The following is a 14,614-nucleotide window of genomic DNA, read 5'->3' on the forward strand; positions in this document are numbered from 1 at the left end:
TCAGTAAGTTACCATGTTCATTGCTGAACAATATTCTTGGTTTGTGCTTAGAAAAACATAAAAATTATTTTTTTATTAAGAAAATTAGCATAAAGGTTGTAAAGTAATGCAGTTCAGGTCACCAAATTAACATCTTTAACATCGTTTTTAACAACAGCCAGATAAACGCTAGTTTCAAAGGGGTCCTGTACTCCTGAGGATCCTACTGACTTTATGTGGAGTTGGAAGTACTTGAGGTTTGCTGATTTGACTCTTATTCAATGAAATGACAGAATAACAGGCACCATGCAGTAATACTTACTGTTAAGCAGCGTAAGTTTGGGGTCAAGGCTTGCAGAAGCTTAATCCAAGAATGCCAAGTTCTGGATATTTAAAAGGTTATTTTGTAATGCAATCAGGAAAGAAATCTTCCATAAAAGTGACAAACAAAAATATGTAGTAATTGTCTAAATACTTGTTGCTTTTTCTGTGATTTGTTTATATCTATTTGTTCCTAATGGAAACACGTTGGACAATAGGGCACTTTGATTCCCAGAGATTTATTTTTTCTCTTTGACAAAGTGCATTTGATTCACCACTAGATTCCTACTCTATGACCAACACAAAGTCATTTCCTAGAAACATATCCTTCCTTAAACTTCCTTCCAGCCATGTATGTGATCTTTGTTATACCTATGAGCATAGTGTAACCTAATGCTTAGAAACTTGGGATAATGTTGGTACCTTTTCAAGGAAGTTAATTTCTTCTAGAATTTCTTCACTCTCTCTGTTGGGGATGCTCCAGAATGCATTTGTATTTTAAAAGATCTTAAGGAAGAAAACAGTAATGATGGACTGCAGCATTCAGAGTGTGTTTTCAGTGCAGGTAAAAATAGATGCTCTTAACCTAAATTATCTAGCCTGAATGAGGTAACTCTGTTTGAAGTACCAAAAAAGGCAAGGTAGTTGGAGAAAGCAGGTATTTATAGCTCGTCAAAAGGTTCCTTTTAGCTAGCCCTGAGCTCATCTGAGATTCATGCCCTTCTCATGCAGTGCTCTGATAGATTGTAACCAGACCAGTGTATTTCAAGTCATGCATCTTGCTGTGTCTATATGCTGCATTATGCAGAGCCCAAAATTCTACCTTCATTATGAATATCTTCCTTTAGCTTTGTCCACTTATAGTTCAGTCAGTTTGCTGGAAGTGACTCAATCCTAAAATGTTTCATCTGTCTTCTGGAGGTTGTGGACTGTTAGTTTAATCTGTTTCCAAGGAGTGCAGAACAGCTCAAAAAGGGTTTTCATCACCACCTGTTCTGAGCAAGGGCCATCCCTCCGGCAGTGCTGCAGCTATCCACCTCCTGGCTGCGCTTTTTGCTCGCATGGGAAATATTCCAAGTTGAGTTAAAGACCTCTGGAATGGGTAGAGTGATACAGGTATTGAGGTGAGTGTTTTGTGAGTTTGACACCATTCAGGCTTCTCTGGAGACTGATTGCTGAATTTGCTAGGCTTTTGAGTTGTATGGAATTATGACTTATTTTTCTGTGTATTGATTCTATCTGTTTTGAGTTTCTTTCAGCTTGTCCTGCTGAATCTATTGCCTTATAACTATATAGAGCACTTGATGTAGGAAAAACTGTCTCAGAACTGCTTCTGGTATGAAAGAATAGTGTGTTCGGGCAGATATTCCTGTGCTGCCATGTCATGCATTTATATATCAGCCTACAATCTAAAGCAGCTAATATTCTCACAGATATTCTGTGTGGGTTTTTTAATGCACATATATGGCTGTTACTTGCAAGGCAAAGTTGTAAACATTACTTTCTGACTTCCTTGAAAATAAGAAATATCCTGTTTAAGTTTATTAATTGCATGTTTCTTCTTTAGTTATAGAGTCAAAGACACTACAAGGAGACAAGGGAGAGCACAGTTTCAATGCTCCTGGAACATTTGTCATAGAAAATACAACTGTAGAATTTCAGAAGAGTACAGACAGGGAAATCATAAAGATCCAGGGACCTCTTGGAGCAGATTTCATTATCAAGGTGGGATATGTGTATGTACAAATCTACAAAGATATTGCAAGTATGTGCAACAGAGTAGGTGGCTGTCCATCAGGTTGTAGCAATACAACAAAATCTTTTAGCTAGCAATAAAGGAATCCGAATAACAGTCCAGAGATAATTTATACTAAGTGTATCCAAACAAGTTAAAATGTTACAAGGTTAATGTCTTTGCCGTGGGGGAAAGTACCACAGGATCTTTAACGGTAAAAATGGCCAGGACTTTTGTTTTAAATATTACTGAAAGAATAACAGCGTGATCCTGAGCAGTGGATTGGTGTTAATCCAACTGAAGACTGCCACCTACTGAATCTGAGCATTGCTTCCAGCAGCGCCCTAGAATGTCCCTTAGACATCGCTAAGGCAGCTACTGACCCTTTCTAATCCTTTTAAGTTTCTCTTCTACCCAGACCACATACGAATGGCTTGCATCATACATGCAGATATGTATATGTAGAAACATCGATATTTGACTGCCAAAGGAAGACAGTCATACAGAATTCCATTGGAAATGACAGGTGTTTCGGTATCATCACACCACTTGGCTATAGCTGTCATGTTGTAGAAATAGACTTTCGGTAGTTTTTATTTTGCATCTCTAATATCGCATGTTCAGTTAGACTTGCCTGAATATGAACCAGTGTGCTTAAATCAATCATAGACTTCCCACCCCAGCAAATTTTAAAAATTTTGCTAACGAAGAGATAAGACAGAGGAATAGAGTTAGGAACTTTGCCAATCAAGGATAGATAATCAAATAGTCACATTAGTACCTTGAATAATTTGAAAAACAAAGCAACATACAAGTGTTTGACTGTTGGAAACTTAAATTTAATTGTTACTCTAGACTTTCTGGAGGTTTTATGCCTGTTATCACATTACTCTCTGCACTGCTATTATATATGAATTATGTTTTGAAATGGCATGAACAGTGGAGTACAGTATACACATGTGTTGTAATGGAAATTTCTTCAGACCAGGTACTCTGGATCAAAAGAGAGTGTGGTTCAGTTCTTTTTCTATCAACCCATCAGTCATCAGTGGAGACAAACAGAGTTTTTCCCCTGCACAGTGACATGTGGAGGAGGTAAGTAATGGCAATTCTTCAGGAGTGTTTACAGCTGAAAATTAAAAGTGGCTGATTTACAACCTTCATTCTGCATTTTTATTGATTAAATGTTGGTGTTTCTTTGCACACTGGTGGTTCTTCAGAAAAATAAATGACAGAGTAGCAGGTGAGTTGGTTGGTTAAGTTAGTATGAGCATAAGGTTTTTTTACACCTTATATTACTGGAAGTCATGTTCTTCCATAAGGAATGATTGTTTGAGTAAGAACTTTGACTAAGAGATATGACATTCAAAGTGGAAAATGACAGTTCATAAAGGATATTTTGGGAAAGTAAGCAAAGAAATACAATGAGATTTTAAAATAAGGATAATCAAGAGATGAAGAAGGTATTTCTGGCCACAGTAGTAAACATGAGGGAGAGTTTTAGAACACTTAGTTTAGAAATTAGTTACACAGAAAGCAGAATAAGTAAATAGAATTTAAAAAACATCAATACCTTTGGTTGTCTGATCTTAGACACTTAGTCCTGATGGTAGTTAGAGCAGCAGGTAGTGTGCTGTAGTGTCTGCTCCTGGCTTAAACACTACAGCTTATAAAATGGTTAGACGAGGTGCAGCTCAGCTCTGCTACTGCTCATCCAGCCCAGCCCACTCGTCATGTCTGGTGCTGCAAAAAGCGTGACCTCATGGCGGGAGGAGTGTTTGACATTGTAGATAGCTATTTCAGTTCAGCTAGCATTACCCAGGTCACCTGAAAAACAGACTGGGATACCAGTGATACTGGTGTAGTGATTTTCCTGGAGAGTACAAATATGGTTTAAATAGTTACTTGAGACATGAGTAAAAAGAGTGAAAGATGTTTAAAGCACAAGCAGAGTCTGGAGATCTTTTCATGGACCATCCATTTTGGCACTTGCACCTCACTTTAATCTGAAATGCAGACAATATATGTGTATAATATGTAGTTCCACAGGAAACTACTGTATCTTATAAGATACTTGGCCTCATGAGGTGTGATTCTTGCTGGAACTGTGAGTGGCAATATATATCCTCTGATGATTCCATTGCACTGTGTTTATGAATTTTTCCCTAACCTATCTGACAAGGGAAGAAGTGTAAAGCATCACAGTTATTTTTGATGACTGCATGTAAACACTGGATAACTCAAGGGACATATTTACCTTCAAAGTTATTGGCTCAAATCCAGCCTTATTCAGACTGGTGTTATGGTTTGAAAATTATAGCTACATGTCAATCTCTTTGAAATTAGCCAGGGTTTTCAGTGCCCTACTTTGTAGCTGCATGTCTATAATATGAGACTGGTACCTTTATCAACAAGGCTTGACACTCTTGATGGCAGTCCTGAGAGAGGCCAGTAACTGAAGAAGCACAGAAACTAAGCTACTTGCTTACCCATGAAAGTAGTAGTGTTAAGAATGGCATATTACTAAGGCATGCAGGGAAGTTGTATTGCAGCTGCCTGGCTTTAACCCATTATCTTAAAGCGGATTTAGTATCCAGATTGTCTGTTTGGCATCTTTTACTGCCAGTAAAAGAAAAAGTTCCTCACAACAGAGACTTGGAATCAGTGCACCACCATTCCTCACTTGGATGCTTCTTCTACATTTAATTCTGTAATCTCCATGTGTGGGAAGGGGGAGCGTGACGGGCATCTCAGAAAGCACAGTCAAGCTCGAATGAGCAAGAATGTTTAAAAATTGTGTTTATCTTGTTTGCAAGTGGCATATCTTCTGGGTCCTTTCAGTACTTACAAGAACTGGAACATACATGCTTTGAGCACTGGAACTGCTTAGTTGTTCTTTATGGTTATCACTCTCATGCATGATGACACTTTGAATCAGCCAAGAGACACACAAGTGAAGCCATTGATATATGATACTTAGCATTTTCAGTAGACACTGGGACTTGTGCTGTTAGTTTATTGACTCTATTTGGATTTTAATTCTTGTGGTTTCAAACTTTTTTTCTTTGCACATACCAGAACATCCTCCTCCTCTCCTCAGTTTAAGTCCAAGTCAGCTCTTTTGAACGAGTCTTTTTTTCTTAGCCAAAAAAGCAATGCAGTGGTTTATAAAACTCAGATCCCTTATTGTAACCAGTCTCCACACGGTTTGTTGGGTTTTTTTTCCTCACCAAGTAGTTACTTCAAGTTTTCTTTTGTTGGCTCTTCAACTAGGAATGTTCTTGAAACTATTTCTTGGTTTTCTACAGTTTAACTTAGCAATGTTTTTGGATCTCATCTTCAATTCCTCTGGCTTTCTGTTTTAAGTATTTTTTTTTTTTTTTTAGCATGCATGACTGTAATATAGCCCTCTAACATACATGGTAACTCCTCCTTGGGGGAGGGCAGTTATAAATTTTGGAACATGTAGTAGAACCGTATGACTTGTATGGGTGCCTTTGTGACAGGTGAGCTGCTCCAGTACATGCATTCCTCTACCACATAAAAATATGTATGCTTTTACTCTTATACTTAGAATATTATTAGAATAGTGTGCCAGAGTCTCATCTAGTGTTAAGGTAGGTTAACATAATTGTTATGCTGAATTGCCTTAAATGAAGACCTGGTGCTGCATGTTCCTGTGCAGTGTTTCCTTGTTTAAAAGCAAACCAAAGAAGAGTAACACAGGAAATTAATTCAATTGGCAGTGCATTATTTGGGGGGGTGGAATAAGGCTGCTTTAATTTATCTCCATTACCAAAATTTAACTTTGCTTCTGCATTAGGTTATCAGCTTAATTCAGCTGAATGTGTGGATATTCGTCTGAAGCGTGTTGTTCCTGACCACTATTGTCATTACTATCCAGAAAATAAGAAACCAAAGCCCAAGCTAAAAGAATGCAACATGGATCCCTGCCCTTCTAGGTTTGTATGACAAATAAATTTAAGTGTGTGGTATAGTCAGTTACTAAGGAGCAAGCAATCGTATTTACTTAATTCAGTTCTTTTCATCTTTAAGGCTACTTAATCTTGGTTGATTATTGCACGCGTTAAAGACTGATGTCTGGCACCACTGCCAATAGATTTGTGGCACTTCTTCAGTGTTGCAGAATAGGAGACTTTGCTTTATACAGAGATATTGTAAATATCAATTTTTCTCTCCACGGACTAATTCTACTTTATGTCTTCTGCTGAGTGGTACAGCACTAGTACAAGGATTTTGTGATGTTGTGTGAAGAGGACAGATTGTTTGCCTGCTTTTGGATTTATTGATGCTGCCATTCAGGATTTCTCATTAGACAGACAGTAGCTCCAGTTCTCAGCCAGCGTACAAGTTTTGCACATGGTTTAACTTGGTTTATTCATCTGCCTATAGTAAAAGTTTCACTCTTCATTTGTACTGTGGAGTTGACACTTAATTATTAAAGTTGGGGGGGGGGGGTTGTTTTTTTTTTACACTACGAATAAAAAAAATCATTCAAAGTAAATGTACTTGTGGTACAAATACCACAGAATATTATTGCCAAATTATAAAGGCTATAGTATACATAAATTGTATTGAATTGCACTACAGTATTTCAAACTAACTTTTGGATTGTCTGGTGAGGTTTCCTGGCTGTGCTGAAGAATCTTAAAATAACATCACAGTATCAAGTCCCAGAACCTCACATTAATATGCCAGCTGGCCAAGCTAGAGTTATATGCAAGAAGAAAAGGAAACACTCTCAATGGATTTCATTTCCTATAGCTAAACTGTCCATTTCCTTTCATTCCTGTTGAACATAATCGTTGATAGTGACCTCTAACAGTTATAGATGTGCAGACTTTCAAGTTTTTTTCCTGGAGAGTTGATCACTATATGGAGTAGTAAGACTTCAGTAATGCTTAATGGCAATGGGTGCCAAATGTTGCAAAGCTGGAATAGGAAAATTAGGGAAAGAAAGGCCGTAATTATCTTTTTCCTTGCAATTTTAGCTTATACAGACAGAAAAAGGGAAGTACTACTGGATATAATACCATATTTCTTAGTATTGGAAGTAAGGCTTTATGCCTGCCCTGTGCTGTGCAGTTCAAATAAACAGCTCGAGAAGGGTCCTAAGCACCGTTCAGGACCTATCTAGGATTAAATCTGTGATGCATTTATTTCACTGCCACTCATGTTCCTCAGCGGTCTTTGTTACAGATATTAACAAGAAAATAGTTACGTACTTATAAAGTAGCACAGACCTAAAGGATCACGGATAATAAATTTCTCTGCTGAAGACTTGCTCATTTAATTTTTTTTTTGATGGTATGAAGTGGAGAAACTGTGTGGTGAATAGATCTCTATAGGTGCAGAAGAGGTAAGATTATATGAGTCATTGTTTGCCACAAGGGTAACGTGTAATGAATGTAAGATTCCCTCATTGCACGTTGGGAATTGCTTACTTTAAGCATGATCAAGTAAAAGTATGTACTTGATGTACAGTCTTGGGTATGAGAAATAATGATGCAATATTTATTTTGTTGACAGTGATGGATTTAAAGAAATCATGCCCTATGATCACTTCCAGCCACTTCCTCGGTATGTATAATCAGGATAGCATATGTGTCAGCATTAGCACAATTTTCACTGCAAATATACTATTTGAGTACTAAGATCATGGAACATCTTCTGATTTTTTGCTGTACAGGAGAGCAAGTTTATAACAATCCTGTATACATTTTTGAAGCTTTTGATTTATTTCAGTGTGCTCTGGATGATTAGCTTAACAGTAAGAGGTTAATATGCTCTTCTTGAAATATCAGTGCGGAAGACTTTAGAATAAAAGTTGCCCCCTAAGCCTTCTCCTGCTGTAGTGCTGAGAAGAGCATCTCCTTTAAAATGCATGTATGAATTCTTGTTTTGAAATGTTTTTATTTTGAAGATGTATACAATGAATATATTCTTTTATGGAACAGGTCTCTCTGTGTTACAGGACTCTAGAAATTCTTTTTCTCTTGAGAGGTCTCATTCTTCTGCTCTTCTTTAGACCTACACTCTATTTATTGACATCAAGGCTGACATGTCACTTTAAAGATACTGAGCTGTCTGAATACCTATTGCCTAAAATTAAGTCATCAGAGCACAGTTTGTTGCCTTTTATTTTTTTAATTTTTTTTTACCTGAATCAGTCACAAGAATGTAAAACTTCTTTGGAAGGCTTAGATGTTTTGTAAAGAATGTTAGGACTAAAAAACATTGAGCCAGATTTACTGTTTATGTAAAGAATTATAGTCGATGGAGTTAGATGCATATTTATCTGATTTGAACCTCTGCTTCATTATGTCATGAAATGAATAATGTGTATTTTTCTAAAGAAGTAAAGATATGAAGTAATAAGAATGAAATCATAGACTTGCACGGCTCAGTGGAGCTACTGATTACAGCTGATATAAATGTCATAGTTTATTTCTGTAGCAATTTACACTTGTTGTGGATCTGCTGTCCTGTGATGTACTTTGGCTTCCATACATAGATTGAGATTTTTTTCCTCTACAGCTTTATCCTGTAAAGTTCCATAATTATATTCTGTGTCTCTCCCCTTCCATTTCTTCTGCCAATTCCTTTGTACTTCAGATCTCCTCTGGAACTCAGCACAATTTATTTACACGAGTATTTCATCTTCTGAACCACTCAGGGCTTGGAGACCAGTTGGAAGAGAAATTTAATCCCCCTTTCTGTGCTTTACTGTGCTCAGCACGTTTGCATGACACTGTGGTGAGATAGAATATGTCTGCGATAAAGCTGTGGGCAGGTTCTCTTATTTCAAACACTGAGAACTACAGACAAAAGCCCACCTCATTTCGACACCTCAGTGTGTCCTGTCAGAAGGGATCATGGTCTTCCTGGTGATGCTCAGGAGCAAGAACTGTAAGACAGCAGATGGCCAAGCAGGGCTCAGAGTTGCTGCCAGCAGGAAGGAGAGAGAGGAAACAGGCTGTGTTCCACTGGGAGGGCGCATAAAAAAACATAACAAAGATGTAAAATCACCTTTTCTTGCTGGAATTTCTGAAAGAAACCAGCAGCTGAAACAGCCAGTTTGTATAGCTGCATCCTGAGGTGAATCTGGTCCAGTGCAGATGCAAGTCTTCTTCAGTGTAGCAGGATGTATTTTCTCTGTGCTGTTGTCTGTCAAGTAACTGCAGTGCATTAGTCTGTGCCAGTTCTGCCGGGGTTTCTTCCATGTTTTCTTTTTGCTTTTTCTTTTCTTACCTGTTTCTTACATGCTAACCCCAAGACTGTTCTTGCAAAGCAGGCAGAAAACCAAAGTACTGTAGATATGCTTGAGCAAAGCTGTAGAGACTCCTTCACCTTGACCAGCAGTCATACATCACACCTCCTACACAACACGAGGGCCATGTGGAGGGCTGCTTTGCACTCCTGTGGCGTTTACCACTACTTTCCCATTCACACGAGGAAGTTGTGGGAAAGTCATGGTGCGCACCGCAAGATCTTGAAAGAGTTCTCCTGTGGCTAGAGTTGTAAATGCCCCACTGAAATATTTTTACAGATGGAGAATTCTTTTGAAATAAATAGAAAAATTTCCCAGGATGAAAATTTTCTTTTAAAGCTTTTGGAATGCCTCCATTTATTTCAGACTTGTTGGACTGTTGAGGATCCCTTGACAGCTGTGGGTTCTGGAAAGTATCTCCTTGACTGCTTGCCCAAGACCCCCCTTTTCCCCAGTAGCCATGGACCTCACTCCATCTTGAAAATGCTTATGGGAGTATGGGATCTGGAGTGTGTTCGAAACTGATGAGATAAAGAAAAACAACTATAAAACTTCATGCTATAAACACTTGCGAGGCTAGTATTACATATAGCACAGTGATCCTTATATATATAAATCCATGAGCTGCTAATTCATTGAACAGTTAATTGCTCTTTAGTTCCTGACTTTTTTTAAAGAAAATGAGTTAATGCTGACCGTTCATTTAAGTCAAAGAAAAGTGTAACTGTTGCTCTTCAAATGTATTTTGTACTTGTGATATGATATCAGTATCTGGGCATACAGCTTTATTCTGAATGCTTTTGAGTATATACTCTATGGTTAATGTTCCATGGTTTGCTGTATGTTTTGTACTCATTCTTCTGTTGAGCTTAAGCATGATTAATGTGTTTTTGTAGGCAGTTCAATGAATTGCTTAAAATAGGAATTGTCCTTGATTTACCTGCTGTATCATAGAAAGTGGGTAGTAATTACTTAAATTTACCTTTTTTCATAGGCCTTTGCTTCATCTGCTCTGACATTATGACTTCCTTTATGATAGCTAAGTCACTCTTGATGAACTGATTTTGGTGGGATATTGTAGTACTTGCTGAGTCCATTGTTCATAACAGATATAATTTTTTTCATGATCCTTTCTGAGCCCCTGCAGTTGTAATAGGAATAAGTTTTAAACTAACAAGACATTGATGAACCATAAGATGTCCTGCAGGACTCAATCATTTCCCAGGGCTTAGCTTCGATTTGGGTGGGTGGTGGAAGGAAAGCAAGACATAAGAGGTGAAGGGTGAGGAAAAATTGCATGGGCGTCACCGGAACCTATAGACAAATGCTATAATAGAAGCTTGTTATCTCTAAACTTGACAGGAGCAGGACATTATTGAAGTTAGTTTTTTGTTGAGAAGTGATTGCTTAAATGTACATTCATGCTAAGACCAAGAGATAAATGAAACAGAGTTTGTAATGTAAAAACCTCCATGCAATTCTCACTTCAGATGGTGCAGCAATTTCCATCTTTGTTGTAGATAGGTCTAAGTTTGTGGATAGATGTCCATTTTGAAGACATTCCCTCCCAGCAGGTTGTTTGTCATCCCTCTGTTGGAGGCTACTACCCCACCGCTCTGCTGGTTGACAGGACTGTGTGAGTTTTCCTTAATCTATGCATTGCCCTGCTTCAGGAGAAATCAGCTAGGTTAGCCAAAGCAGCTGAAATGGATGAGCAGCTGCCTTTTGCTTGAAGCAAGTTGGAAAGTGTGAATACAAAGTCATTCAATGCCATTTTAATGAGGGTGGAAAACTCTTGCAGAACTGCAGTGATGGCCAGCCAAATGGTACCTGTCACAATTTAATTTGTTCACAGTCCTTATGGATGAAGACAGTTTGAAATGAAATGGCTGCGTTTACCCAAAGCAAGTATTAGAGGTCCCATAAAAATTCTTTCATGAACAGATTTTTTAAGGGTAGTCTGCATGATGTGGGCAGTGATGAGCAACTGTGGGTAATAACACCCTCAGTCAGCACAGCCAGACCTGTCTTTGTCTTTGGACTTCATATAATCTCAAGTACATATGCTTCTCGGTCTCTGACAATGGTAATAAGAGTATATGTGACCATGTAAATTAACTGTGAAAAATATTCTATTTCAATGATTTAGACTATTTGCAAGTAAAATCATTCCAGTAGTCGAACTCAGTATAGTTAGGGTCTTTAACTCATGTATGAGAATAAGATTTTCAGTTATTTTTGTGAAATGTACTTAAATTTATAGTTCTGTTTTTCTTCTCATTTTGCACATGAATTTAAGCCTGGAATAATGAATGCAAGGTAGGTCTGTAATTCAATGTATTTATATTCAGTGTGTGGTAAGAATCCAGCAACTGAACTATCAGTGGGTTTTAATGACACTAAGGTTGGATTCAGTATTTTGCACTTTTAATAGAGATTACTGGAATAAAAAATAGCCTTATTTTTAATATATGCGAGTTCTTTTTCCAGGTGGGAACATAACCCTTGGACTGCATGTTCAGTTTCCTGTGGAGGTGGTATTCAGAGGAGAAGTTTTGTGTGTGTAGAGGAGACCATTCATGGAGAGATACTGCAAGTGGAAGAATGGAAATGCATGTATGCCCCTAAGCCCAAAGTCATTCAAACCTGCAATCTGTTTGATTGTCCTAAATGGGTGGCAATGGAATGGTCTCAAGTAAGTTGAAAAGTAATTTGGACCTTTAGTCTTGCTTTCTAAAGAAAGCCTCTAGTCTTGTGTTTCTGTGTATTTGTGAGCACAGGGTAAGAGAAAAATATAGCCCTGAAAGCATACTTCATAGTACTTACCAGGAGAAGTTTGCGCTAAGTAATTTGGCCTGATAATCAAAATGTTAACATGTCTGTGTGGAGAAAAATGCATAAAGAATTATTTATGCCTGCTGAATTCCTGCTTTACACAGAGGAGAAATCAGAGCCAGAGGTCAGGCCCCTTTGCAATCAGGTCGTTTGTCTCTCAGTTCTTGATAAATGTAATATTTCACTGCATATAATAGCTAAAGGCATGTCTGTCTAGGGGCTGACATGTCTGCAAGGGTGATTTTCCAGCATTCTTACCTTTCGTTATAGTAACAAGAACATAAAGCCAACTTATCTTGGCTGTAGTTATCTGATACAGTCAGATAGCTCAACACTTCTATAATTCCTGAGTTCATCCAAATGACATCACTGACATACAGTGAAGAAACTGTTCTTGCAGCACGTCTGACCCAGCTTTAAGTGAAAATGACCACTGTGAGAGAGCATATTCTCAGTACATAGCCACCTCTGTTTCAGACTCTTGCCAATCAGATAAGCTTTACAGAACCCCAAGAAATCACTTGCCTTCCCAAAACTTAGACGTTTTTTCCAGCATCAACTTCTTCTTTATCCGCCTAGCAACGCAGGGACAAATTCATACGTCTCTGATACCCGATTGATTGTGGAAAAACTTTAGCGAACACATCATCAGTATTTCTAACTTGCTTTTTAACAGTATTTGTAAATACAATAAAAAAGAAACAGCATGAGATGGTTGCATTGTCTCCTGCAGTGCACAGTGACCTGTGGCCGAGGCTTGCGTTACCGAGTAGTGCTGTGTATTGACCACCGTGGGCAGCATGTCGGTGGCTGTAATCCACAACTTAAACTACACATAAAAGAAGAGTGCATTGTGCCAATACCATGTTACAAGCCAAAAGGTAACTGGAATTTTGTCTGGGTCTGTTATTGTTTTACATTTTTGTTAAGAGAATTAAAAGCCCCTGGTAACCTTTTTCAGAAATGCCAGAAGCTGGAATTTACTAGGACTTATTTCAGTCTTGGCAGAAACAAGCATTTTAATTATTGGTGCTAGGAAAAGTGCCCTGCTGATATTTTTTGCTGATAATGTGGCCAGACTGTCATGAGGTGAACATGCTAACTAAATCTATACAGCCTGGTCAAATTGGGAAAACCAGAATTAATGAGTTCAACATGTGGAGGAGTTGTTCAATAATACTTGAAATGGGAATGATACTCCACACGCATCACCTGGGATCTTGTTCGTTTGCATCTCATTAAATGTGTCAACATTCTCAGTGGGCCTCATCAGTTCATTAAGTTATAGTCAAACTGGTTTCCTTCTCTCTTCTCCATTTCCACATATTTAAAAGGTCTGTAACAGTCACGTAAATTGACAAATATTCTCTGAAAGAGTTGGTAAGGTTTAAAACAGTAGGTGGGAAGGTGAAAAGAAAAAACAAAGATGAGGGGGGAAACTAGTATATCTTGTCCCTTGCTCACTTCTGTCCCTCTGGGCCCAGAAAATTTTAGTGGGTGCTACTCCCATTCTTTCAGTTTTTATTTGAAAGGCTGTATTTCAGACCTTCCCAATTCACCATACAGATTTACACAGAAAAAGTGAAAGCTCTCTGTAGACAACCCTATGTTTCTCTTCAGGAGGTTTTCAGAGTCTAGAGAATTCTTCAAGCAGAAAACTATTCAGGGTTAGACCATGAAGTAGAAACTAGCACTGAAATTTTAAGAACCTTCTTCTGGGGTTTTACTTAAGTTTGGAGGCATAGATCCTCAATTGGCTTACAGCACTGCGAGAAAAACCTTTGGAGAAGTGTAGGATGTATAGACAGATAAAAGAAGCTAGTGTTGTTTTTTAAATTAATTTCCAATTTTGGGAACGCTGGCTAACTCAGCAAAAAAACCCATTTTCTGTGAAAATTTTCTTATGAAGCCAGTCTATCTGGAGAGCAATGTACGTTTGCTATGCTCTGGCTTCTTTTTCAGCTATAAACTTAAGTTATGACGATGATCCTACACTGAGATATAAGCTACAATCTACTAGAAACTGCCTGCATTTGGGGAAGATGTGGGAAGCAAGTAAAAGATTAAACAGGAATGGAAATTGGATTACTGGTACCCTCTCAGTAAAAAGGAGTGTCAGAATGGAGCTTAAACATCATGAAGAAATTTTCTAGTAAATTATGTTTTATTATTCAGTATACCTTTATTCAAAAGCATTAGATCAACAGGCATTGTAAAGTGTGAAGTGCTAAGGTGAATAATGCTAACATCTACATACTGCTTTGATTTTGGAGGAATTACTGAGTGGGTTTTTTATTTTTTCCCTACCAGAAAAAAATCCTGTGGAAGCAAAATTGCCGTGGTTTAAACAGGCACATGAAATGGAAGAGACCAGAACAGTCTCAGAAGAGCCAACGTAAGTACATTGTCTTTTACAGTGAAGAAACATTTCCGGCATATTTTGCAGATCATCT

The 14,614-nt window shown here is 38.0% G+C and overlaps 1 protein-coding gene across 6 annotated transcripts in view; it reads left to right on the forward strand.

The window, feature by feature from the left end:
- The window catches only part of ADAMTSL3 (ADAMTS like 3), a 188,937-nt gene that overhangs the window by 122,478 nt on the left and 51,845 nt on the right, over positions 1–14,614 (forward strand). For all 6 annotated transcript variants that reach the window (XM_075506161.1, XM_075506157.1, XM_075506162.1 and 3 more), the window contains exons 9-15: positions 1,868–2,025; positions 3,019–3,130; positions 5,859–5,997; positions 7,586–7,636; positions 11,817–12,021; positions 12,895–13,042; positions 14,472–14,556. In XM_075506161.1, coding sequence (XP_075362276.1) covers positions 1,868–2,025; positions 3,019–3,130; positions 5,859–5,997; positions 7,586–7,636; positions 11,817–12,021; positions 12,895–13,042; positions 14,472–14,556 — 898 coding nt within the window. The remainder of the gene's footprint in view (positions 1–1,867; positions 2,026–3,018; positions 3,131–5,858; positions 5,998–7,585; positions 7,637–11,816; positions 12,022–12,894; positions 13,043–14,471; positions 14,557–14,614) is intronic.

Source organism: Mycteria americana, chromosome 6 (genome assembly GCF_035582795.1).
Source record: "Mycteria americana isolate JAX WOST 10 ecotype Jacksonville Zoo and Gardens chromosome 6, USCA_MyAme_1.0, whole genome shotgun sequence".
NCBI lineage: Eukaryota > Metazoa > Chordata > Aves > Ciconiiformes > Ciconiidae > Mycteria > Mycteria americana.